Raw genomic sequence first — 27,827 nt, 5'->3', positions numbered from 1 at the left:
GTAGACAATGTTAGTTTCAGGTGTGCACCAGCGACTCCACACCTCTGTAGAGGTTATGCTGTGCTCACCACACGTGTAGCTACCACCTGTCACCACACATCACCATTACGATACCCACGATATTCCCTATGCTGTAGCTTTTATCCCTGTGATTTATTCATTCCCTAACTGGAAGCCTGTGTCTCCCACTGCCCTTCACCCATTCTGCCCATCCCACTATCTCCCTCTCTGGCAACTATCAGTTCTCTAAATTTATAGGTCTGATTTTGCTTTTGTTTTGTTTGCTTATTCATGTTTTGTTTTTCAGATTCCTACAGTATTGGTCTTTCTCAGCCGGACTGATTTCACTTAGTGTAAGACCCTCTAGGCCCATCCATGAAATGTGTACTTTTTTTAAAAGCTCCCCAAATGCTTCTACTGCAGAGCTAGGTCTACTTCCCCTGGTGTAGACAATTTCAAAGAGCTGGTCATTTTCAATCAAAAAGTTCTGCCATCTGCAGGGCATTTCTGACAGGGATCAAGATGAAAGAAACCTGGCTAGATAACAACAAAACCTTCTAAGAAGAGAATTTCAAACACTTTACAGTAATAATCATCACAGGAACAAAACAGTTATCTTCAAATTTAAATTTATTAAGACATTCAGCTATGTCTGTCAGTCTACATCCAAATTTGCTACTAAAAATAAAATAAAGTCACATCCCACATTAGGAATATCGAGTCTGAAAAACACTTTTTGAGCCAAGCCTATTGTATAAATAAATGACTAGTTTCTTTTCATATCAAAATTCCCATAAAAAATTACATTCCCCCCTCCCCAGTTCTACCTGTTGCCATGATGAATGTAAAAATTTAAATATGACACATCCTTGTCAAAGAAAAGGTGCAAAGTCTATTAACAGCTTTAAAAGTGGCATTTGCAGAGTGTGATCATACAGTTATGTACTCATTCCCAAAGTGCAAATATTGCCATAATTTAACACTGTTTTGATTCAGTTGCAAGAATTTAACATTACACAGGATCAAAAAGTACACTTAGGGCCTTTATCAGTGCCCTAAAGCCCTTCCCACTTTGGTCTCCTACACTAATGTGGACCCCAAAGTGTTCATTAGAGTTTTAGTTTACTTCACACAGCCAACACAGTATACAATATATTAACAAAAGTTTCATATACATCAAAATATTGAAGACTCCATCATAAAGTTCAAGAGTCTCAGATTACATGAATGCACCCGCAAGGCCCAAGTGCCCACCCACCCACTCCCCTAAAGCACATACGAAGTATGAGCGTGCTTCCATCTTTGAATACAATCAATGCTCTTAACGTCTTTGATTTCAATTTCAGTGCTGTACAAAACTCAATTATCACCTGACTGAGTTCCAATTAACTGAGGGAGAAAGTGGGGGTGGTGAACAGGGCTGGTCACTACTCATACTCTGCAATAGGAATGATCCTGTCCCATAGAAAGTGAAATGTCAGTTCCGCTTCTGCCTGCTTCTTCCCATGCTGTCCTGATGCTCTTTATCCTCCTTTCTTTAGCCCCTTCCAAACACTCAAATCCGATTTTATTTATCCCTTACAAATTAGGGGCAGTTTCTGAAGTTGTTGAGGTTGAATTCTCTTGGCAAACCTCTACAAAATATCAGCATAGGATATATAAATACATTTCGATTAGCATACATTGCAAAATTTTTCCCACAATGTCAAGGGGATGAAAGCAAGCAGTCTCCACTCAGAGTACTTCCTGGATCAGATCCTTGGAATGTCAAGTTTCCTGCCTCATCATCTCATACATTCATTCCTCAAATCTGAGCTCAAATTTCATAGTAAGTTAACTTCTCCAGAGTATCAGTGTTACTTCTGCTTCTCTTCTTCTAGGCTGACCTCGACAGGACATGCTTCATCTTTTGCACTAAAAGGATATTCCTTAGGGTCACGAGTCCCTTCCTGGCTATCTGATCTAGTGGCAATGCACTCATTATTGTCCTTAGAACCTTCCTGTATCCTGGTCCCTGGAGGATGCTCTTGATTTGGAGGTTCAGTTCCATCCTGAAGCATGATGTTTTGCTCAACTCCAGCATGAGGCTGTGGAGCCAGCTCAGTTCCTAACCCCGGAAGCTGTGAGGAGTGTTTGAGATGGCAGTGGCACAGAGGGCAGGTCTCCTGGACATACAGCCACTTCTTTAGACAGCCTGCATGGAAGAAATGACTGCAAGGTGTGATCACAGCAGATTTCATGTCCTAGAAGGGGAGGAAAGATACCTCATAAATGCCTATTATCTCAAAGCTTTGCTGCTAACCCCAAACTCTAGGTCCAACATTTCTTTTCCACAAATTCCCCAGAGAAAATATGTAACACAGATTTTAGAATAAAACTCATTTTATAGTGATAATCCTCTTGCCATCAAGAGACCCCCCCCCTTTTTATTTTAAGATTTTATTTATTCATGAGAGACAGAGAGGCAGAGACACAGGCAGAGGGAGAAGCAGGCTCCATGCAGGGAGCCCGATCTGGGACTCGATCCCGCGACTTCAGGATCACGCCCTGGGCCGAAGGCAGGCGCTAAACCACTGAGCCACTCAGGTGTCCCATGAGACCCCTTTATACCAACAATGCAAGAACCACTGGCTAAACAGTTTTAAAAAAAAAATAAAGAAGCAAAAACCAAAAATGAGAAAGAAACGAACTGGCTTCTGCCTTAGTATAAAACATGAGCATCACACAACTACTGCAGTGTGATTACTGGGTCTCTCCCCCACATGGCAGGAGTGTAATTAGAACTTCAGAAAATTGGATGAAGACTGGACTTTCCACAGTTAGGCTTCAACACAGCTGAACAGACTATTCTATGATGAAATTACTGGCAAGGAAACAAAATCAGCCACATAACACCAGGGTATTGGCAAGGAAGTGGCAATTTCAATAAGGGACATAACTGTATGTATATAGTAATACACTCTTCAAAATATGGCCTGGACAAGCTAGCACTTCTCAATTGGCATCACAATTACCCTGGTTAACCATGCATATTCCGGGGCCACCCAGACCTACTGAATTGGGGTATCTGAAGATGGCATTCACAAATCTGTAGTAACAGCAAGCCACCCATATGACTTTTATGCACATTAAAGTTTGATAACCACTGGATTAAGAAGTGGTACACTTTGCATTAATGTTCCTTGCAGAAGATATGCTTGGGGAGGGAAGGCTGAGGACATGATGTTTCAGTTGTTAAGAATATACACTTGGTGACTCAACCATTAATTTCATTTGAAGTCCCAAAACAAGGAGTTGTAGTTGTCACAGAAATTCCTTGCCAAGAGCTGGTAACAACCTAGGAGTCAACTTTTAAGCAGAAAGCCATCCAAGGAAAAGCAGCCAGCTGGGAAATTAAGCAATTTGACTTTCATTTTCTGTGTGGTATCAACAGGTAGTTCTAGCACCTCAAAAAAAGTGATGTGACAACAGGAAATACAAAAGAAAGACTCTTAAATCCCAGAGATGGAATATTTAGACATCAGCTACTGAAGCTGATGTGCCCTGTCTTTAATGTGCTCTGTTCTGTGTACCATGATGCTAGCAAGCACAAAGGAAGCAAAACTAAGACAATGACCACTTCACTTGGGGGTAACCTTACAATACTCCTTAGTCCCCCAAATGCACCAACAATCCAGAACACATTATTTTACAAGTACCCAAAAGTATGTTCTAATAACAATAAAAAAGTGGTAGTTGCATTTTATTCTTAGACAAAATTCTTATACTAGGTAATCTTAAACACATACAAATACATATACACCCCCTTCTAGACTGTAAAGCAGCCTTGACAATGAACATTCCCTCAGTCACTGACACTGTCTATAGTTTTATTCCACCAGCCTACACTCTTTAAGAGTGATTTCAAAGGAAGAATTTGTGTTGTTGCCCTTAATTTCTGTCCATACTTCCAACAGTACGGTATAGCTATAAAAGCTGCTACTCAACCACCCCTTTGCACAGGTTACTGGTGACTAAACTCCTGGCCTATTTTTTGTTGTGATGTTTCCAAACTCATTTAAATACTATCTTTCAATTTTAATTGTCATGACAAACATGCCAAAGATGCCAGAAAGGCCAACTACAATGGCACACTGACTGGCTGCCTAAACGATATCCTCCTGCCCCCACTTCCATAAACACAAGCTTGTATCCATCTCATATCTATATGTATAAACACATACTCTCTCCACCTATGTTAAGTAAATGAATACTTTTTCCCCATCCTGGAAATTCCAGAAGTAAAAGAGTCAAAATCTTGGCACACCACTTTTCAGAAGTTGCTGACTCCTGATTGATAGTATATATTTGATAGTACATATATATATATATATGTATGTGTATGTGTATGTGTGTGTGTATTCAGGAGTAAACATAAAATACACCTGACCTGTTTTTCCTTTATTTATGGGTGAGCAATGTTGAAAAACAATAAATTAGAACTTGAGGGACTAAATTAAAAACTTAGTTTAGAAATAAAATGGAAATATTGTATCAGGTCTTTAGTAATTTCTGAGACCTATTTTTTTTTTTTAACCAAGGAAATAATTCTGCCTAGAAATTTAACTTAAATTTGGTTAATGTGGTTAAAGTCCCAGGGGAAACATAGACAACCCACCCAAATGGATTCTTACTGTGTGAGTTACCTGATAACAGATGGCACAAATATCATTGTGTTTCTCAAGCTGCTCTTTTGTAGCAATGGGTAATGATTTAATCTTGTTCACAGCATCCCTGCGGAGAAGGAAGCTCTTCCACCCCAGCTGCGCCCGAAGCCACACATTATAATAGGAATGGATGAAGATGATCATTGAGCCCATTACAGTCCATTCTCCAAAGATGGTCTCTGAGACACCATAGGCCACCACACAGAGAGCCACAAGAAACTCCAGAAGGCGGTAAGTGCCATTCACATAGTAGATGACATCATCCATGTTTTCCACTGGCTCTTTTCTGAATTCTTCAACCATAAATAAGACATAAATAAAAAGTGTTCCCAAAACCTGGGGGAAAAAAAAATACATGTATTTTAAAACAGAGTGTGACCATTAAGAAAGGCTTTTCATAGATGTTAAGCAATAACAATATTCTCAATACTTTTAGGATACCATATTTAATATCAGAGGAGACCATGGTATAATTAAAATGTGGGTGATCTCAGCAATCCAAGGATTTGATACCAAAAAGCCATACCTTGAGACAGAACTCTGATTAGTCATCACTTCTCCCTGACTCATCCTTTCCTTTTATTCCCCAGATCACCAAAACCCATTAAAATGCTATCTACATTTTCCTAATTCTGTAGTCATACCTGTTTCTCAACTTTCAAAGAACCTTTACCTCTACAAGGAACAATGAATAAATCTTTGTTCGCAGTGCTATATTTTCTTTTATAGCTTACTGATCAGGCAGCAAAGATCCATCTTCAAGTTACAAGAAGCTTATCATTTCCAGGGCAATATTGTCTGTTGTATGTATTATGCACACGTCATATATTCATATACATCAGGAAACTAAGGATATTTTCGAGTGGGTTTTTATTTTAAAAATATGCTCAAAAAAGGGGAGGGGAGGTGGGGGATCCCTGGGTGGCTTAGTGGTTTAGCACCACCTTCAGCCCAGGGCCTGATCCTGGAGACCAGGGATTGAGTCCCACATCGGGCTCCCTGCAGGGAGCCTGCTTCTCCCTCTTCCTGTGTCTCTGCCTCTCTCTCTGTCTCTCTCATGAATAAATAAATAAAATCTTAAAAAAAAAAAAAGCTCCAAACAAGCTATATTATATTTTACTATTTTAGTGACTTATCAATTTAAGCTTTATGATTGATCTGTATCATTTTAAACATTTGCAAAGTTTACCTTGATAAAAAAAATACAGTGAAATAGATAGGTGTGGTTTTAATAACCTACCATCTGTCTAATGCCAATGCTCAAATCAGTGTAATTAATGTTTTTCTGATGAGTAGGGCAGAAAGTAATTACCTAAATAGGCTACTTATAATCATTCATCTAGAAATAGCTTAATTCCTTTTCTGGAAGGAAAAATAAAAAAATCAGTTATTATATAAAGTTAATTATTCCTAGGCTTACCTGAAGAGAGGTGAGAATGCTGCTAGAAATAATGATAAGCAGCCAAAAATCCATGTGGAAAAACTGGCAAATCATGTAAGCCATATAAGCAGGGAACACTAGCAAAAATAAACAAAGGCTCACAGCACGGAAGTGCTTCCATAAACTCCTAGAAAAAGAAAAATATTTCTTTAAAGCACATGTCACCCAGGACCACAACAACCACGTTAGCACGTGATAGGTCTTGGGCCACACCGACATTTCCCAAATCCTTTACTAAGCATCCTTCTCTGTGTCAGTCATTGTACTAGATTTCAGGACAAGGGTCATAGCCCTAGTATTTCAAAGCTACATGACTCACCTTTTCTCTTTTCTCCACTTAGTCAAAACTGCCAAGCACCATCAATTCTTTCTTTTTTTTCCAATAGTTAACTTTCAGTTCCATTTTCATTCCTACCAATTTCAAAGGGATTTCAGGCTTTTGAAGCATTAAGCCTTAACAATTCCTTAAAAGTAATATGAGATCTTAAGTCATGAGACATCTTCCCACCTGTTGCACTGTGATGAAAACCTCTTACCATGAGCACAGTATTACTAAGAGGACTGGTTCTCCAACAGCTAAATTAATCCTCACATCTGTCGGGTCTGTGGGCGAAAAACTATGAACCACTGCATTGTAGGACCTATTAGCTGGTCTTCTTCCTCTAGCGTCGGATCTATCCTGGACACTGCCTGCCTGATTAATCTTCCCAATGTTCTACTAGTGTTAAAATTGTCAATGCCTTCTCTAAACTTCTAGCCTGACATCTGAGCTCCTTGACTTCTAATTTTTTGATCCAAACTTGTCCACATCTGTTCCCCACTATAAGCAAAGATGGCTAAAGAACTGTACTCCCAGAGAAACACAAGCACTTTTACATCTGACTAGAAGTGATTCTGTTCCACTCTCTCTTGTTCTAAACCCTTTCGGCTACCTCAAACTGAACAAATCAGGTAACATGAATCCTTCCTCCAGGAATCACTGACTCTCTCAGAATTCTTAACACTGTTACCAGCCAATCATACACTAAAATTGTAGTACTGTTCCAACGATATATTTATATATTGTATACTTATATATTTTTATTTATATTTTTATTTTATAGTTATTATCTAAATAATATAAATGTACACACACATAAAATGTCTTATCACCCAAATTTAAAGTCCTTGAAAAAAATAATAATTCTTCCTTTGCAAAGTTCAGTTTCTAAGCTCAAAGGCTTGTTTGAAGTGGCAAATAAAACTTGAAAGTTATTTCTGCTTTGTGTTTTTCAAATTATTTTCCACTGATTACTACTTTTGTTTTAACCTATCTATCCACCAAATGCAAAGTCCTATGATATAACCAGGACAAAAGTTATCATAGTTATCTCATGGAGGATACAAAGGAGCCCTGTAGAGAAGGAATGTAATTTTTTCTTTTGTGTACCTCTTTATACCTCAGAATATTCTAATAAATCATCCCTTAAATTCACTCCAATGTAAGACAGATTGTATACAAGTTCTAAAAGATACATAAACAGGGCAGCCCAGGTGGCTCAGCGGTTTAGCGCCACCTTCAGCCCAGGGCGTGATCCTGGAGTCCCGGGATGGAGTCCCAGATCGGGCTCCCTGCATGGAGCCTGCTTCTCCCTCTGCCTGTGTCTCTGTGTCTCTCATGAATAAAGTATTTTTTAAAATAAAAATTAAAAGATACATAAACAAAACCCTCCCCAACAAGTGCCTTAAGCAGAACTTTGAAAAATGTTTTCATACAATAGAAAAAAAGATGATTTCCATCCCCTGCAAGTTTACTTATAGTTACTTTATATATCCAATTTACAAGCAAATTGATGGTAAGAGGGCTATCACAAGGATTAAAAAAAAAGATATTAGTTATTTCCATTTCCTGGGTAAATAAAAGCCAAAGATGGAATAATTTAACATAGTGATTACAAATCTAAAAAGAAATCAGCATGAACCCAAAACAGCTCTCCTCTCTCTTAAAACATAAAACTCAATTGAAATTACAATCTATGTAAACTGAACATCAAGACTTAGAATTATTAGTGATTTCCTATAAAACATGAACATTTATTTAAAATCATTATGAGGGGCAGCCCCGATGGCTCAGCGGTTTAGCGCCACCTTTGTCCCGGGGTGTGATCCTGGAGACTCAGGATGGAGTTCCGCGGTGGGCTCCCTGCATGGAGCCTGCTTCTCCCTCTGCCTGTGTCTCTGCCTCTCTCTCTCTCTCTCTCTCTCTCTCTCTCTCTCTGTCTCATGAATAAATAAAACTTTTTTAAAAATAAAATAAATAAAATCATTATGAGGAAATGTAGATTTCAACCAAAATAGTTTTTAGTCCATGGCTGCAAAAAAATTAATCGGTTTTAATTAAAAATCATCTGTGATGTCAAATCCATAGAGTCTCAAGGAGACAAAAAAAAGGGGGCATAAAACATCCTTTCTACCTTTAGCTATAATAATATAGGTGGGAAGGAAAAATAACCACAAAGTTAAATGCTAGACTGTGTGGGACTATCTATAATTAGTAATTCAGAGAAGAAAGTGAATTATTATGGTACAAATTAAAGCTAGGTACTTTAGAACTGTTTACATCTTTTCTTGAAAACATTTCTACCTTCCAAAGTTATGGGACAAACTTGTCAGCGGTTAAAGCTTTATTCTTTTTAAAGAAAGGCAGGAAGGGATTACTATAACAGTTGTTATACTTTATTAGATGTTTAATTATAAATTATTTTAATAGGGTAATTTGCCTTAAAACTTTAAATATATTTTCAAAATCAAGCAATGATCCATTTGTATAAAACAGGTATATATTTACACATAGGCACAAATGTGTATTTATATATACACAGAAAAGCATAGACACCATTATGCCAAGAGTTATAAATTATGTTTAATTTTGGCATAAGTGAGTATACATACAAACATGCAAATTCATATACACAAACACAGGTGTGTATGTTAGATACACAAATATATATATCCTTATTTAAGTAGTTAAAATTCAATCAAAAATCTAATTTCAGATTAAATAACATAAAATGACCCTGAAATCTTATTAATAGGTTATTCAACTAGAAAAAGTTTTAAAATTTTATATTCACCCCAATCCATTTTCTTAGAAGTTTGTCATTTAAAAATCTACTGTATAATTTGAGTAAAGAGACCATTGCTCTAAAATTCCTTGTTAAAAAAAAAAATAAATAAAATAAAATAAAATAAAATAAAATTCCTTGTTAAAAACTAGAATTAAATTTATAAAGGCAACAATTATCCCTATGGCTAAAACTGAGACACCTTTTTAAGTTAAACACTAGACATTCTCTCTAGTCCAAGCAACTCCAAAGACATAGGAGGATTTTTTCCCCTAATAATTATTTCTTTAATGACAGATAGCAGTTTTATACGAATGTCGATATTCTTATTTCTCTAATTTGAGAATTAAGATACTTTTCATTTCCTTTTTCAATCCCCAGAATATTGAATTAATCATAATCCTTGATTCAGAATACACTGTCACCACTGGTCTGTGGGTGTCCCTCTTTTATTGAATTAGTAATCTAATTAGCTATCTTTAATATTGTAACGAACCCATCTCTATACAAAAGCGAGGACATGGACAATAACCCACATTTAACCAAATAGCAGGCATGCCTATTCCACATCCTTACTCCCTGCACCCATTGAAAGCATTAACTTGAATCTGTGTTCTTTTTATTTTCTTGCTTTCCTTATTTCTAGTTATGTTTAATCTGTATGTATTTCTGAAAAATATGTTAAATCTTTAGTTTTTAACATAAAAATAACATTCTATACTGTCATCTTTTTGGATTTACTTTTTAACTGTATAACACTATGAATCATACATAGTGTTTTCTGTGTCACCATATTTCTAACATTCCACAGTGACTATCATCACATTCACTCACCCACTTTGCTGTCTGATCGTCATTTGGGTTGTTGCCAGATTTTTGCTACTGTGAATTGTGCTATGAACATTCTTCTACATATCCTTACTGAACTTGTGCAAGAATGTCTTGAGTATACACATAGGAGATAATGGCCACACTGTTTCCAAAGTGATTACACCACTTTACACGCACCCACCAGAAACCAGACCTTCTTCCACTCTAGGTATCAGTTGCCTTTCCTTTCTCTCTCCCTTCTTCCTTACTTTATTTACTCCTTGCCAATTCCACAGGTTTAAAATAGCACTTCAATGTGGTCTTGATTTACATTTCTCTCATCACTAAAGATAGCAAGCCTCTCTTCATATTAATGTGTCTCCTCTTTCACCAAAAGCCTAAAAATAAAAATTAATTTCATCCATTTTTCTCGCTCATTTGAGCTATTCATATATTGATACCAATTCCTGGGCAAGTATAAATACTATGAATATCTTCTCTCAATTCGTAAAGTTAACTTTAGGTTTAAAAAGTTATTACGTAATCATTAACTTTATCACTCTTTCCTCTCACAATCATAATCATTTTTAATTCTTAGTCTTGGTCTTCCACAGCAGTTCTATCAGTTTAAGAAACTGTTTCCTACTTGAAAGTCCAAAATAGGGACACCTGTGTGGCTCAGCAGTTAAGCGCATCTGCCTTCAGCTCAGGGCATGGTCCTGGAGTACCAGGATTGAGTCCCACATTGGGTTCCCTACATGGAGCCTGCTTCTCCCTCTGCCTGTGTCTCTGCCTCTTTCTGTGTCTCTCATGAATAAATAAATAAAATCCTAAAAGAAAAAAAAGTCCAAAGTATATTAGCCTATGTGAGTTTTAGTTTTTTGTTGACATTTTAGGTCTCTAACATTCCAGAGTTGATCCTCTTGTTTATGATGTGAGATAGGAACCCATTCCATCCTCTTCCAAGTGGAAACCATTTTTTTCTAGCAACCTTATGGAAGAGTACCACCTGTCCCCACTCATCGGACATACCTCTGTCATGTACCAAAGTTCAACATACATGGGGTCGTTTGGGGCTCTCTGCTCCAACACTCAAGTTGTATATACTGAAGCCAGCATTACAAAAGCTGCATGGTACCCACTACTATGAGTGAAATAAAACTATCTTTCTCAAGTTGTCTATCTGATTTCAATACAGGGATTATATTAGCCTCACAGAATGAGTTGGGTAGCATTCTTTTTATTGTCTGGAAGTCTGTGTTTCAAATAAATATAATCTGTTCCTTCAAAGTTTGAACTTGACTATAATACCATCTGGGTTGAGATGTTTGCCATTTGCTTCCACTTCTTTAACAGCTAACTATCCAAGGTTTTAAATTATTCTTGAGTCAGTTCTAGTAAGTTACATTTTTCTCATACTCTTCCATTTCCTTTATTTTAAAAAGTATTGGCATATAGCTGTTGATAGTACTCTCTCATTACCGCAGGTGATGGCAGGAGACAAGAACCTAACCCTAACAATCAATCCATCCCTATTTCATCCTTTGACAGCTAAGAGCCCCTCTTGCTTAAGGCTAATGCTGCAGCAGACGCCAGCAAGAACACTGACACCAATGCAAAATAACCCCCCCACACCCACACACAAGGCTTCTTGGTTTTGCTCCTTTATCCTCTGTATTTGACGTTGGAGGAAAAAGTCAGTAATGAGGCTACTTCAACATCCTGGAGGGAATCAGAACTGGATTTACTGGTTCTTATGGCAGTGGAATTATATTTTTTTTCTTTCTCTTTTCTAATACTTTCTATAGTATTATATTACTCTTATCAGTATATGCTAAATTAATTTGTATAATTAATATTGCTAAATGATATCCCCAGAAATGACAAAATAGTGTACTTAGGTCAAAAACAACTCAATCATTTAAATGAGCATTTAATCGAGTTCACCACTGAGTTCAACATCTTAAATGCTTCCATGGAGATACCTTAAACCTCAAAGCCAAATCTCAAATAACGATAATTAATTATAATTATCTGAAACAAATCGAAGAGCTCTGAACTTATTTAAATTGATTCTTGCAGCCATTCTACCATTTGAGAAAAATTTCAGAATGTTCAGCAATGTGGGATATGGGGATAAAAAAGATAAATCTTTTGAACTGTAATTAAAATGTTAATTTGGAATGTTTTAAAAATCTGCTGTAGAAATTTTATCTCCCAAAAGATTGCCTGTTCCCTTACTCATAAAACACTACCGAAGCAGCAATAAATTCAGGTATTTCAAAAATCACCAGAATGTCAACAGGTGCTGAATTTTTAGTAATTCTTTATAAAAATGTCCTGTATAAACTAATTTTATACTGTAACTAGTACTTCTAATTCTTAGAATTAGAATTCTGAGAATTAGTACTAATTCTAAGATAGAATTAGAAGTACTATCTTAGAGCTAAATAATAACCTGACTTTTACTTCTTAAGAAAACTTCTGAAATATGGCATGAACATGAATGCAGCTATTAATTTCACTGGTCCCATAAGGTATCAAGAATCCCCATTAAAACCTAAGTTGCAACTGTCTAAAGGCCAACAGATGAGGCCTTATCCCATAGATGCCTATCTTAATGACTTCCTGAGAGCCTTTATTTCTCTTTCCTTCAAATGATTTTCTCCTTTCTCCCAATGCTTTCTCTGTGTTAGTATTACACAGAACAAAATTATATTATTTACTATATTTCCTGGACTAAATTTGATGCTTTCCATTCTTCATTTTAAAACTGGACAAATATAAAAAGTATTAATTAAATGTCTCTGAAGAAAAAGCTGACTTGTAATTACATGGCCTTTGATAGGATTTCTAACTATAACAAATCTTGAGAGAAAAACCAGAAAAGTTAAACACATAGAAAAAATAAAAAAGGAAACTTGTTACCTTAAACTAATACCAATTATTCATCCATTTTCTGTCTCTAAACATTATGTTAATCTTCAGACAACAAACTCATATAAAGAATATGACAAAAATTTCCTTTAGGAAGTTTCTTACTTGTCTCTAGATGCTCCCAGCGCCAAAACAATAGGATCTGCAATCTCTAACATAGACTGTAGAATAGAAGCTACAACAATGAAAAGGATAATACTAAGCAGGAATGCCCGGTGAACAACCTGTAGTTCTATCAGACCAGTCTGCACTGCCAGGATTAACAGCGTAACTCCTTCTGTCATGCCCCTAAAAAAAAAAAAAGCATACATTTTCAAAAACAAACAATAATCAGAATTTCATTTCATTCCAAGAGAAAATAATCCAAAGATGTAGATGGTTATGTATTTGTGATCTATTCTGACTTAGACAAAAAAATCTGATCAGAATATTAACATATCTAACACTGATGTAATAGTAATATATAATCATAATATACCATTATATATGTGGAAAACATAATATCTATTATTTTAGCATACAATGAGGAAGGAAAAAAAGCAACTTCTAAGATAAATAAATGTTTTTGTTTTTTGTTTTTAAAGATTTCACTCATTTATTCATGAGAGACAGAGAGAGAGAGAAAGAGAGAGAGAGGGAGAGAGAGAGGCAGAGACACAGACAGAGGGAGAAGCAGGCTCCATGTAGGGAGCCTGATACGGTACTCGATCCCGGGACCCCAGGATCATACCCTGGGCTTAAGGCAGCGCTAAACCGCTAAGCCACCCGGGCTGCCCAAAAAGAAGTGTTCTAACCAGGTTTTGCTAATGAGCCAGCTACTCTACCATTCTTAGATAGCCACTGAATTATATACATTTATATCATGAGCTATATCTTGATTATAAAAAATAAAATCATAGGTGAATGTCTTCATAATCTTGCAGTAGGAAAGATCTCTTTAAGCAGACTATAAGAACTAGAAGACAAACTTTTTTTTGAAATTCAGTTTCCATATGGAAAATATGTACAAAATCATACTAACTTGATTTATAAAGAACTCTCAAAAATAACTGAGCAAAGGATAAGTCCAGTTTTCAAAACCACAAATGAGCAAATATTTCAAAGTTTGATGAGGCAAGCATTGACAAGGAATTTGAGAAAAAATGGGGAGACTGATGTTGATAAAACAGATAAAATATTTCTAGAGAAAAACTTGCTAATAAATTTAAAATGTACATACCCTTCAACTCAATAATCTTATTAGTAGTAATTTACCCTATGGATGTATACAAAAAAAAATGTAAGTGTAAGAAAAAAAATATAGTGAATAATATAGAACATGTTATGTGGCATCACAGGGATACGATTGGCAAAATCCAGACTGAAAAACTAAATAGGACAATCTGGTGTCTTCAACAAATAAAATGAAAAGGAAAAAATACAGAGACAGCAGGGACCTAAATATTAAAGAAAGACTTAAAAAATATTAACCAACTGCAATATGTGCCTTTATGGATCTGAAGTTGAGCAAACAAAATGTTAAAGAAAAAAGGGGGGCAGTATATGAACACCAACTAGGAATTTGAGGTCAAGGAATTCTTCTCTTACTGAGAATGAATAGGCTACTGTAGTTATGCTTTTTCAAATGAGACTAAAATATTTATGGGTGAAATAGTATTTGCACCAAACAAATGCAGCTGGGGATTATGGCAGAGACAAAGTAAGTGGAGTAGATAGGCGCACGCATGACAGAAGACTGGCCGTATTACTGGAAATGGGCGACAGGTATATGGAGGTTCATTTTACTATTCTCTCAACTTTGCTAATTGAAAGTTTCCTAATTAAGAGTTTTTAAAAAAAAGAAAACCTACAACAGTACCATGTTTAATAGCAAAAAAAAGAAAAACATTTGTATTTTGGAATACTATGTCTTAATCAAAAAGAACGATGAGGTTTCTGTGTTGACATAAAAAATATCTAAAACATATTTAAGTGAAAAAATAAGGTGTAGACCTGTGTATAGTATGTGGAGATGAAGCAAAATAATAGCAAAAATATACATATGTGCACTTTTTCCCATAAGAAATTTTAAAATAAACAGTCTATAGCTGTTACCTTTGGGGAGAGGAAATGGAAAGCAGGCGGAGGAAGAGTTTCACTTCCCATTTCGTATTTTCTGAATGGTAAGAATTTTGTGAGTTTATACACAAATTTTTCTTTCTTGTCCTCCTCCCTCTTTTGCCATTATAAAGGTGTTAGCTGAGACTAGCAGAAAGATTATGAAGCATAGGTTTTTTTCTCATTAAAAAAACTAATGTACACCCAAAACAATTTGTTTCCTCTAATTTACAAGGTACTCACCATCTACTAATTCTGAAATATTCCATAAAGATTTTAAGAGATTACATAAATTTATATAAATTAAACCATTAAAAATTCCTACGTTAAACCGAAATCATGACAAGTTCTAGAAATAAGGTTTCCCAATATCTGATCTTACTGATTTAATAACTAGATTAACTATTCTGCATTCTCATTAATGCATCCTTTGAAACTTCATTATCAAAATTCTGTCCACACACACAAAAATTTTTTAAGTATCAAATACAGAAATTTGATTTTAATAGGGCTGCACATAAACTTCAAATGGGAAAAAGCAAGCTATCAAAAATCTCTTGGGGTGCCTGGGTGGACTCAGTTGGTTAAGTGTCTAGCTCTTGATTTCGGCTCATGACTCATGATCTCAGGGGTTATGAGATCGAGCTCCGCATGGGGCTCCATGCTAGGTATTCAGCCTGCTTAAGATTCTCTCTCTCCCTCCCCCCGCCCCAAATCTCTTAAATCTACAAGTGTCCAATATATACTGTTATGCACATACACTAAAAATCCATCTTTTACATATGGAAATCCACCTTTTACATATGGAAAGTTGTATTTTTCATAGTATTCAAATCCAAATAGTTGCAACCATTCAAAAAAAAATCTTAAAATCCATTTCCTCTGAAATTCCTTATTAGTTCTTCAAGTTATATATAATATTTGAATGTCTAGAGACAACCATAGTCAAGAACTTACCGATTCATGGCAGGATCATTCATGAAAGCGCGATAACCTTGCAAGTAAAATTTGCAGAGTGTCAAAACACCCAAGGCAACAAAGGAAACCGTGAAGACCAAACCCAAAAGTGAGTAAGGAGTGCTGCAGCATTCAGCAATACTAGAAAGAAGAGGAGGGGGAATATCGACAGATAAAAATTTTCCATTTGAAATAAAACCATCTTAAGTCTTCAAATAATCACCAACCTTGATCTGATCCTCATCAATTCAAAAACCCTAAACCAAAATATGAGGTAAATTCACCTAACCTCTCCACTAATAATTTAAATCCCTATTATCCTAACTTACATTTTTAAAAATCTCTTTGGCAAATACTCAGTATAGAGCACCATATCTGAAATAAAGTATTTTTACTCTATCACCTCTTTCAAATGCAGTAAGGGCTTAAATTTTGTTCAAACCCTAAGAAACATATAATTAATGTGCTGATATTGAAGAGACTCGTATACTTGCCCACAGTTCCCCCTGAAAAATGTTGGCTATTCAAACTGTTCAAACTATGAACGATCTGTGCTAATTTAATGACTTATCAAAACTCTTTATTTGACCAAATGCTATCAGGCCAGGCCCATTATCGACTTTGCAACCCTTAACTCCTCTCAATACTAGAGTATTTTCCATACTATTGATACTTTTTAATTTAGGTTTATATAATTGAATTTTTTTCTGGGTTATTTCAAAAGCATATCCAAGAATATAACTCAAGACCATTCAAAAGTTATTTTAATATCAGTTTTTAACATAAAAGTTTGCTATGAATACTACTTATAAGGAGAACTGAAAGACCTTACACTAACTAAAGTTTGGAAATACTTTCACACTTTACAGAAATACATTCAATTCTTTCACTGAACATATTAGATACAAACTTATTAATAATTATTTTACAAACATATCTAATATTATGTAATAATAATTTGGACTTAGCACTTAAACAGCATTTAACAAATGTTCAGAGATGTTTTAGAATTCCAGTGAAGAATTTCATTTGTATACATGAGGAATTCATTCAGGCAAACAATACCTATCCTTTACTACATAGCTCTATGCTTTTGCTAATAGTTATCCTTCCTACACAATTAATTGCTTATAAGTAAGTTTTTAAGTGAAAACATCTACTTTTATATAAACCAATGTACATTATAATAAGAAAAAAATGTCTGGTTTTCTTTTAGGAGCCAAAATATCTATGAGTCATGGTGGTTGAAACCTAAAGGAATGATTTTATGGCATTCTTACAAATCTAATTTCTGAAATGTGACATTTTTCTCAGAGAAATCACTATATATGAAGTTTAAACAAACTGTCTAGTAACTTAAAAAAGTGATAACCATGGCTAATAATATATTACAAATTTTACTTCATTCTCACTGGAAGAGTCTGAAAATTTTACAGATTATCCAGACTCTTTCTCTATTCTTGACTCCATATTTAGAGAAATCTTTTATATCCAAGCAGTATGATTTAATTACATTTTCAAGAGGCTATTTTTCAAAAGCCTCTCAGTTCCCACCTAACTTTGAGGGAACTGAAAGAGTTTGGAAAACTTCATAGAACTTTTCGTCCTCTCTTCAGTGAAAGGTTTTATTGATTTTAGTTTCTATTTTCTGGCTGCAAAAACAAACCCTTTGTTTGCATGTGCTTTTAGTTGGTTTGTTTAGTCAGAGTATGCTGATAAACTTGCAATCTTCCTTTTGTAAATAAGTTGTTCTTTACCAAGGCAACACACAAATGTAACCTGGCACAAAAGAGCACCAAGGACAACAAACAATGCTTACAGAGATATAAATGAACAGAAGAACTATATGAGAACTTCTCACAAAAAGCAAAACATTCCTATTTTGAAGAGGGGGGTAATCTATCCTATGTATAAAAAAGGAATAGAGAGAAAATTATTTTGGAAAGATACCTAAACCTCATCTAAAAATTTCAGTATTACTTTCTCAGTTTGTAAATATGTCCAAATTGTAAATAAGTCCAAATTCATTCACAGCTTACTACACAGCTTTCACAGCTTTGTTAAGCCTTACACTATGCTACACTTGATCTGTGCTTTTTAATGGCTAATAATCTAGTTTAAAACATTAAAACATGACCAATCCCAGGGGCATCGGGTGGCTCACCAGAAAAGCATCTGCCTTCAGCTCAGGTCATGATCTCAGGGGCCTAGGATCAAGCCCCACATGGGGTTCCCTGCTCAGCAGAGTCTGCTTCTCCCTCTGCCTCCCCTCTCTGCTCATGCTCTCTCTCAAAAAAAAAGACATGACCAATCCCAGTGCCACACTTAAGTTACTGTCCTAACCAAAGGATTCTTTCTCTTTAAATTGAGTTATTTTGGATCATTTTAAAATTCTTCATAAAACTTCCATAATATTTACATAAAAAAACAACAGCAGTGAAATTTAATCAGTAATGAACTGGCTATTAAAATGTATTTGATATCAATTTATTGCATGCTTATAAGCTATTTATCAACTAAAAGTGTTATTTTTAGAAAGTACAAAATCTGACTCAGTGCCAATAAATTTATTCTGCTTATTTACTAAAATAAAATAGGTACTGTTCTATGACATTTTTATTGATACTTAGCACTGTGTAACATTTTCCCTACACCACTTAATGCACACTGCTCCATCGCTTGCTTGGTTGAGAAATAATGGCTCTATTAACTAAAACTCAACACTTTTATCTGCCTATACATACTTTCCCAAAGGACAGAGTTTCATTCTTGTCTTTATGTGCCAGGGAATGAAGATATATAGCCATGTGCTAGATTCTGAGGGCTTCAGATTTAAACTCAAGAGTGGGAAAATAACAAATGCGGATATAGCATAAGCTCACAATACAGATACTTTGTGTATAGAAAGGACTTCAACGATTAAAAACCTTTTTTAAAAAAACTAAATCTTAAAAAACAAGTCTTAGAATTCCTTTGGGGTAAACAGCAAAAAATTACAATATACTCATTTCCCCAATTATTTGACTATATCTGAATAATGAAGCAAAACATTAAAAATAATGGGGGCACAGCGCAAAGTAAGTCACTGGGTTTGAACTCAAGATGGAGTTCGACATCAGCACTGTTTCTTTTAGCAGTGTCACCTGGGGCAAGTTACTCTTGGTAGAGTCTCCTCGGCTATTAAAATAGTAAATGATAACAAAAGCACCTATCTCTCAGGGTTGCTGTCAAGGTTAAGTGTGAAGAAAAAGTGTTTAGGAGCATAGTTGATACATATTAAATACTTAGTAAATGATAATTATTTCTAATAACATTTTATTGACTCAACCAATAATTTAACTTGAAATTGAAAAAGTATTTTTAAATTTTGCTATGTTCCTTTTCACAAATCATTTGCTATAGTCAAATATATACCATTATTAGCTTAGCACCTCCCTACACTGCCAAATCTAGGCATCCACCGAATGAAAATCCTATCTTAATTAGATATGGGTATTCTAATATAACTGGAAATTTACAAAACTTGCTATTCCCAGACAAAAGTTTTCTTTTCCTAAGGTTATGTACAGTATCATATGTTCTTATTACCTTGTCAGGAAAAGGAAAAGAAGCCTCTCACGTGATGCAGGCTGATCTCGAGTACTGAAATAGGAGTAAATCTGAAGAGCAAATAAGACGAGCCAGAAAACCATGAAAAGCACAGGGACTACAAGCTGATTCCACAGAGACATTCCCAAGGCTAGAAGGCCATATACCTCTACTACCTAAATAAAAACATAAGATAGGACAACATCTTGTATCACTTCAATAAACACTTTTAAACACAAAAGAATTTCAAGTACTTAAAAGGAAAAATTAAATCGCTTCTCTTTCATGGTAGGATTGTTTCAGCTAAATTGCTTTGAAGTTATTAGCCTACACAGAGAGTTAGTACATTTTCTAAAATTCACTGATTTTGCGTTATTAACACTTGACACACACTCATCAAATGACAATCACAGGGATGCCTGGCTGGCTCAGTGGTTGAGTGTCTGCCTTCCTCTCAGGGTGTGATCCCGGTCTGGGATCGAGTCCCACATCAGGCTCCCTGCGAGGAGCCTGCTTCTCCCTCTGCCTCTCTTATGAATAAATAAATAAAATCTTTAAAAAAACAAAACACAAATGACAATCATAAACTGCCCTTAGGGTTCAGAGTAAAGTTGCTTTCAAGAGTAAAACTACATCAAAGGCAGGTATCAAAGGCAGGTTAAGAAGACTTTGTAAACTTACTCATCTCTAAATCAAAATGATCAGGACTACCATAAATGATGTGATAGTGTGAATGGCTAGAAAAGGGAGCAATGTAACAGGAAGAACTTTTCAGGGTTTATTTAGGAAATGTCTTAGGGGAGAAACAGTGTGATGGAAGACAGAATAAAAACTACAGTTTACTCTACTGGAGAGCAAAGATAATTATTAGCAAGTCTTTCCCCCAGACAGATTGATTCCCCTTGCTCCTCCTGTGTATTTATCAAACAACATTTCTCAATTTATTTGATTTGTCTAGTGCATTAGCGCCAGGAAAAAAGGTACAACTACAAACAAGTTTATTAATCTACTAATTAGCAAATTAGCTGTCTAGTTTGTAAAACAATCTCTTATGAGATTGATTAGGAGGAATCAATTATCATAACCTGATTCAGCCTAAGAGCATACATGTAACCAAGTTTCTGGAGTTACTATGCCAGGGACCAGACCGTGGTAACACAACAGAGTTCTGCAAGGCAGGCTACAAACTCCAACCTACACAGCAAAATGGTCTCGCTGGAACTCTCAATGTGCTACCAGAATGTTTTAATAAACTATAAATTTCTTAAATTAAAATACACAGACTAAATTAAAATACACACCTGATTTCTGATTAATACCGATCCCTAGGAAGATCTAGATCTTTTAAGTTAAAATGCAATGACTTCAAATTTAAGATTATTCTAAATTTATCTGTAAATCAAATGCTTTCTGAAATCCAGTCAAAATAACTTCCATTTTTTCCCCTACTAGAAAATATTGAAAGAAAAAGTGACTGTCCAACTAGCAGCAAAATTACTAGCAGCAAATTAATTATTGAGAGGTAGAGAGTACTTTTCCTCCTTTCCATTCAAGGAACAGATGACTAAAAAGCCTGAGAGTTTCCATTTCTTGCCTATCCAATTCTTTCCAGGTTGCGGATTTCATAACCTATATTTTCAACTACAACATCTAGTAATGCATGAATCTTAAGGCAACCAAGAAGGTGAACATGACACTGAGAAATGAGTGCTCTGTCCTTATGATGATTAAATAATGTTTACTGATTATCTGCAGTTTCCTACAAACTGAGGTAGCTCCACAAGATAGAATTCAAAGAAAAAATACATTTTACTCATTCTTACTCTGTATACAACTACAACCCTTCCTCATGAAAAAAATTCTTCATTGAGGATGAAAAGAACTTCCTCTTCTCTGAAAGATCTACTTTCGGGAAAACTGCCCAAATTAATCATTAGATACGATGAACAAAGAAGGTAGAATCAACTTAAAGCCAAGGGTCAGGGAAATTTTTTTGGGAAATCTGCCCCTGGGGCTACAAAAAAATCCCACTTCACTTAGTGATTTCAGTTTAGTCAATCTGAGGGCCTCTTGTACCTTACGGTCATATACACATAGCCAAAAGGTAGAAAAGGATGCCTATTTTAACACTCTCTTTTTTGGGACGCCTGGGTGACTCAGCTGTTGACCATCTGCCTTTGGCCCAGGGTGTAATCCTGGAGTCCAGGGATCAAGTCCCACATTGGGCCCCCTGCATGGGGCCTGCTTCTCCTGCATATGTCTCTGCCTCTCTCTGTGTGTCTCATGAATAAATAAATAAAAATCTTTAAAAGATAATTAATTAAAACACCCTTTTTATATCAATGTCAGTTTTAATATCTATTTTATATACTGAAACATCAAGTCAAATTGAAATATTTAAGTATCTATTGTTTCTGTCTGAGAATAATCTGTTTTAGAGCAAAGGCTAAAAAAAATAAGATAGAAGCATATTGACATTGGCAAAATCAATGTATCTAGACAAAATCTATCATATTATAACCCAGAACTACTTAACTTCTCAGTTTACATAACTTAGGCAAATACAGTGGAAAAAAATTGTAGGACTTTAATCAGAAGAAAAATAAGGATTTTAACTTCTAGGTTTTCAAATCTGTATTGTCTTCATCATAATAGTTAACACACAGTGAATACTGTCTGCCACAGTGAACTCATTTAAATCTCACAACAACCCTACAAGTTGAGTATAACTGTTATTATTAGCTCCATTTTATAGATAAGCCAACTTAAGTGACTAAGTCCAGGTTACACAGCTAATAAACAGTAGAGCCAGAGTAAAAACCCAGACACTCTGCTTCCACAGAATCACTTCACTTCATTGCCTCTCTACAGAACACTTCATCAGAAAAAAATCCCAGATGCTCCGAATTAGCAGAAAACAGGTGCTATTTAGAATGTTACCATGACCATGAATGTGAAATAATGAACTAAATCTTTAATATAACTAATTTTTGTGTGGAACTTTATCTACCTGGGTGTGGTTGTCAGTCTTACCTGAACCAATTCTCTGTATGCAGACTTAGCAAGGTTATAAGGTACTAAAAGATTGGACCCAAGAAAATAGAGAACTTCCAATCCAGTAAAAATCATAGCAAACTTGTTGATGATAACAATTGTCTCCAGAGGGACAAGGCAGAGTCGTGCTAGCAGGGGAAGCATGTGAGCTGAAAAGAGCCAAATCTGCTTCGTTTTCATGACACAGGAGCATAAAGTACACACCACCAACTGACCTAAAATGGGGAGGAGAACATAATGCATTTAAGATTTGCTATCCATAAAATAAAAACAAAAGACAATAAAAATGATGATATAATTTTTGAAGATATCTAATTAAGATCTCTTAGATGATATTTTAAATCAAATTTTTACCTTATCTGACCGTAATTACATGCATTGTAATTATTACATGTTCTGTCAATTTTGAGCACCAATTCCCTAGATACTGATCTGAAAAAAGCAGCACAAATATACTCTTCAGATTTCAGATGACATATATGACACAAAAAGGTTTTTTTTAATGTCTAATTCAATATTATATTTATTCAGCTACTATTATTTATATACAGCTCTTTTTACAAAGGCCCTCAATATTTAACTGTTCTGGTCTATAGGTGAAAGCATAAAATCCCAGAGATACAGTTACTTCTCTAAGATTATGCTGTAACAAAATTTATCCTGAGATTTTCAAGCTTTAATTGCATTTATAGGACTATACAAACCTTCTTTCAAAATGACTCAATAATGAAAGTTAACACCAAAAGTTTTAAGCAACAAATTCTTCCCAGAGGATTATACATGATCATTATAGAAAAGCTAGAAAATACAGAGAAATAAAAAGGAGAAAAAACTCAGTATCTTATAATCCTATCACATAAAGATAGCCCATTAATACCTTGGGTCCATTAAATGAAGCACTTCATAGAAAGCCTTAGTATTGTATCTGAAACCTAGTTAAATGCTCAGTAAAAACTAGGTATTCAGAGGCACCTGGGTGACATAGGCAGCTAAGCGTCTGACTCTTGGTTTCAGATCAGGTCATGATATCAGGGTTGTGAGATCGAGCCCCCACATCCACTCCGAGCTCAGTGCAGAGTAAGCTTGAAATTCTCTTTCCTTTTTCCCTCTGCCCTTCCTGGTCATGTAAGCACGTTCTCTCTCTCAAATAATCTTTTTTTTTTAATTACATATTCATACTGTCACTTTTTCAGATTTATTCTATGTGAACATATACAAATGTTTTATAGATTATAGTGTACATACTATTTTACAACCAGGTTTTTTTTAGTTAATACATACAATGCATGTGTCTCATCAGAAAATGTATGTGTGTGTGTATGTATGTGTGTATGTATATATGTGTACACACACATATATACATACAGTTGTTTTTAATTGTATGGTTATATTTCACTGAACGCATATGACACAGTACTACCACTTGGCTATTTTCAAATAGTTCATAATTATAAATGCTTGTTATAAATAAGCCTATACATGTATGACACCCTTGTATAAACTACTTGGAGTGCATTTCCTAGTATCTTCTTACACTAATTTCCTAAAAGTGGAATTACTGAGTCAAAGAAACATGTCAGGCTTTTGACACATAGAAACAAAAGTACCCAGTGTATATACAGGGCACCCATTTTCCCATTGACTTGCCAGCAGTAAAAATAATTTAAGAAAAGGTAAAGCAATGAATATATTCTAAGCTTTTTCAGATTTACATTTGTTGATTACCAATTACAAATAAGTTACAAAAATAATCTGCAATTATTTGGTGAAATGCTTGTTCACAGTCTTTGGCCATTTCCACTGGAGAACATAGCCTTCTAGAATTCTCTGATTAAGATACTCATTTTCCTTTGTCTTGTGATTATATTTTGCCAGTGTGTGATTTGAATCTTTTAATAATTTTTTTCTCTTACAGGATATTCTACTGTAAATAATCAAAGATATCAATCTTTTTCCTTGTTGGTTTCTACCTTTGATGCCATGATTAAATCATGAGTTCCCTTATTCAAGATTATACAAGTAATGACCTACATTTTCTTTTAGTATTCTTTAATTTAAAAATTAACACATTTGAGGGGTGTCTGAGTGGCTCAGTCAGTTAAGCTTCCAAGTCTTGATTTTGGCTCAGGTCATGATCTTGGGGTCATGGGATCAAGTCCAGCTCGGCATGGAGCTTGCTTGAGATTCTCTCTCTCCCTCTTCCTCTGCTCCTCTCCTCACTCACGCTCGCTCTAAAATAAATCTTAAAAAAAATTAATACATTTTGAATTTATTTTAGAATAAGGTAAGAATGATCTAAGTTGGTTTTTCCAGATATTTAGTCAGCTGTCTTAAAACTAGCAATTAGTGGCATAGCGGTTTAGCGCCTGCCTTTGGCCCAGGGCGCGATCCTGGAGACCCGGGATCGAATCCCACGTCGGGCTCCCGGTGCATGGAGCCTGCTTCTCCCTCTGCCTATGTCTCTGCCTCTCTCTCTCTGTGTGTGACTATCATAAATAAATTTAAAAAAAAAAGAACCATCCGATTCAAGGACACCTGAGTGGTTCAGTGGTTTAGTGTCTGCTTTCAGCTCAGGGCATGATCCCAGAGTTTTGGGATCGAGTCCCACATCGGGCTCCCTGCGAGGAGTCTGCTTCTCCCTCTGCCTGTGTTTCTGCCTCTCTCTGTGTCTCTCATGAATAAATAAATAAAATCTTTAATAAAAAGAAAAAGAACCATCTAATTCTTTTCTCATTATTGTGAAATGCCATTCTAATATACTTTTACATTTTTCATATATTTGTATCTATATCAGAACTTTCTATTTTTTTTTTAAGATTTTATTGAGACAGAGTGTACAAGCAGGGAATGGCAGGAGAGGGAGAAGGACAAGCAGACACCCAGAAAAGCAGAGAGCCTGACATGGGGCTGGATCCTAGGACCCCAAGATCATGACCTGAGCCAAAGTCAGATGCTCAATCGACTGGGCCACCCAGGTGCCCCCTTGCTATTCTTTTTCAATTATCTACTCTGATGACAATACAACACTGTCCCATTTTACTGACTGGACAAGCCCCGTCTCTTAGATCCCTTTAGAATTTCTTGAAAATTCTTAAACATGTTATTTTCCAGATAGGAATCATTTAGTCAAATTCTCTTCTTTCTTGCCAAAGCAAAACAGTACTTTGAGATTTTTACTTTGTGTTCAATCTATACAATTGTTAAAAGAACACAAAAAAATGGCAACCATTTCTGAACAAAGCTGAACAACATTTGTTAACAATCTACCATGTTATAACATGTGGTATTTTCTCCCACAGAGTATTAATTTTAACCTTTAAAGAATAGATATCTAAATAATGTGAAAAATATTCATAAAAGCATAAAAGGAGGAAAACTCATAATACTTAAAACAAACAATAACAACAACAACAACAAAAAACCTGGAGGAGAGGCCACCAAGTGTGTAATGAGAACACTTTAAAGGACAAAGAATGAAGAGATAGGAGGCAAGGAACTTAGCCAAGCCACTACTCTTTTCCGCACCCAGGAGTAAGACCAAAGTCTGCTCTCTACAGAGATCAAAACAGGCTCTTGGACACCAGAGCAGAGGTAAAGATGCCCAAATGAAAAGAGGGGATTAAAACAAAAATTTACATATTGAGAGATGAGATCTCTCTACGTACGCAAGCATGGATGCCATGTTTATTGTCACCCATTCTAGTGACTAATAATAGCCTCCCCTACAGGGGACAGGAAGTTTCCTTCTTGGGGAAGATGATCAAGTCCAAGTGAAAAGACACACAAATACTCAAAACCAGCCAATTCCACTTGAACACCAACTGTGAAACACACCATTTGGTAAACCTAAAGAGATTCCAATCAACAACTTAACTTACTTTAATACAAATGATTAGTCAAGGACTCACAGATATTTAAGTAAAACTTATTGTTTAAACAGCCTCAGAGGAGGCCTAGGCATCAGTACTTATAAATCTTTAATATAACCAGGTGTTTCAAATCCAGGCTTGAGAAACACTACTATCCCATGACAGACAAAGATCAAAACAGAATAAAAGATCTCAGAGGAAATGGATAATTCAAGGAACAAAAGAAAGTTTCAAAGAGATAAATGATATATTTAAGAAATAAAGACTATCATAGTAAAAAGCATTTGATGGAAACAAGTTCCTGGTTATTAAAAATATAAAACAAAAAAGGTACAATAAAACAGTTGGAAGATAAAGTTGGGAAATCTCAAAAACAAAAGACAAAGACAGAGAAAGGAAAACAGAACAGTAAGAAAGGTCAATGTAGGAGGAACATTATCCAATTGATAAGATTTCTAGAGAAGAACAAAAGAGAAAATAGCAGGGAAGACATTATTGTGACTGAAAAGGAGAAAGGCCTCTGGGAATTGATACAGGCATGTGAAGAGAAGTGATGTAGGAGAGAGCCAATTTTCATCATACAACTCTGATGTGGTAGGTCTTGACTTTTAAAAATAAGTGTAGGGATCCCTGGGTGGCGCAGCGGTTTGGCGCCTGCCTTTGGCCCAGGGCGCGATCCTGGAGCCTCGGGATCGAATCCCACGTCAGGCTCCCGGTGCATGGAGCCTGCTTCTGCCTCTCTCTCTCTCTCTCTCTCTCTCTCTCGCTCTCTGTGTGTGTGTGACTAACATAAATAAATAAAAATTTAAAAATAAATAAATAAATAAATAAAATAAAATAAAATAAAATAAAAATAAGTGTATTTTTTTGATGAAAGGATTAGCAGAAACTCTAAAAGAAAGTACTTGGAGGAAATGCTTCAATACTAGGAATGATTAGGAATTTTTATTCTGGCTTATCTTTCACTGTACTCATAGCTGTGATATTTAAATTTCCTTGTTCAGCATGATGTAAACTTCCTCTAAACTCTGAAAATTCCCCTAAGTCTATGCCAGCACATTCAGTGCTCAACTCTGGGGTTATAGGCTTCACTTATCTTCTTTCATAGAAGAATATGACTCATATGTTGTAATTCTCTTTAAGAGAAGACCACTTCTTGTATTTAGGTGAGTGGAAAAGGAGTGGAAATCTTTCCTATAGCCCCCAAAAAACCTGGAAGTTGTTTAAGTTGGATGTGCCTATTTCAATTAGTAATTCTGAATAA

General features: G+C 35.5%; 1 protein-coding gene across 1 annotated transcript in view; it reads right to left on the bottom strand.

The window, feature by feature from the left end:
• Nucleotides 1-612: 612 nt before the first annotated feature.
• The window catches only part of RNF145 (ring finger protein 145), a 57,867-nt gene continuing 30,652 nt past the window's right edge, over nt 613-27,827 (bottom strand). Inside the window, exons 5-11 of the mRNA XM_072756732.1 lie at nt 22,674-22,909; nt 19,641-19,816; nt 16,053-16,193; nt 13,104-13,286; nt 6,127-6,274; nt 4,686-5,042; nt 613-2,243 (exon numbers count right to left, since the gene is read on the bottom strand). Coding sequence (XP_072612833.1) covers nt 1,857-2,243; nt 4,686-5,042; nt 6,127-6,274; nt 13,104-13,286; nt 16,053-16,193; nt 19,641-19,816; nt 22,674-22,909 — 1,628 coding nt within the window. The 3' untranslated portion in view covers nt 613-1,856. The remainder of the gene's footprint in view (nt 2,244-4,685; nt 5,043-6,126; nt 6,275-13,103; nt 13,287-16,052; nt 16,194-19,640; nt 19,817-22,673; nt 22,910-27,827) is intronic.

Source organism: Vulpes vulpes, chromosome 4 (genome assembly GCF_048418805.1).
Source record: "Vulpes vulpes isolate BD-2025 chromosome 4, VulVul3, whole genome shotgun sequence".
In the NCBI taxonomy this organism is placed as follows: domain Eukaryota; kingdom Metazoa; phylum Chordata; class Mammalia; order Carnivora; family Canidae; genus Vulpes; species Vulpes vulpes.
Note: the sequence above shows the minus strand (reverse complement) of the source record. Positions and strands in the feature narration are given on the sequence as shown.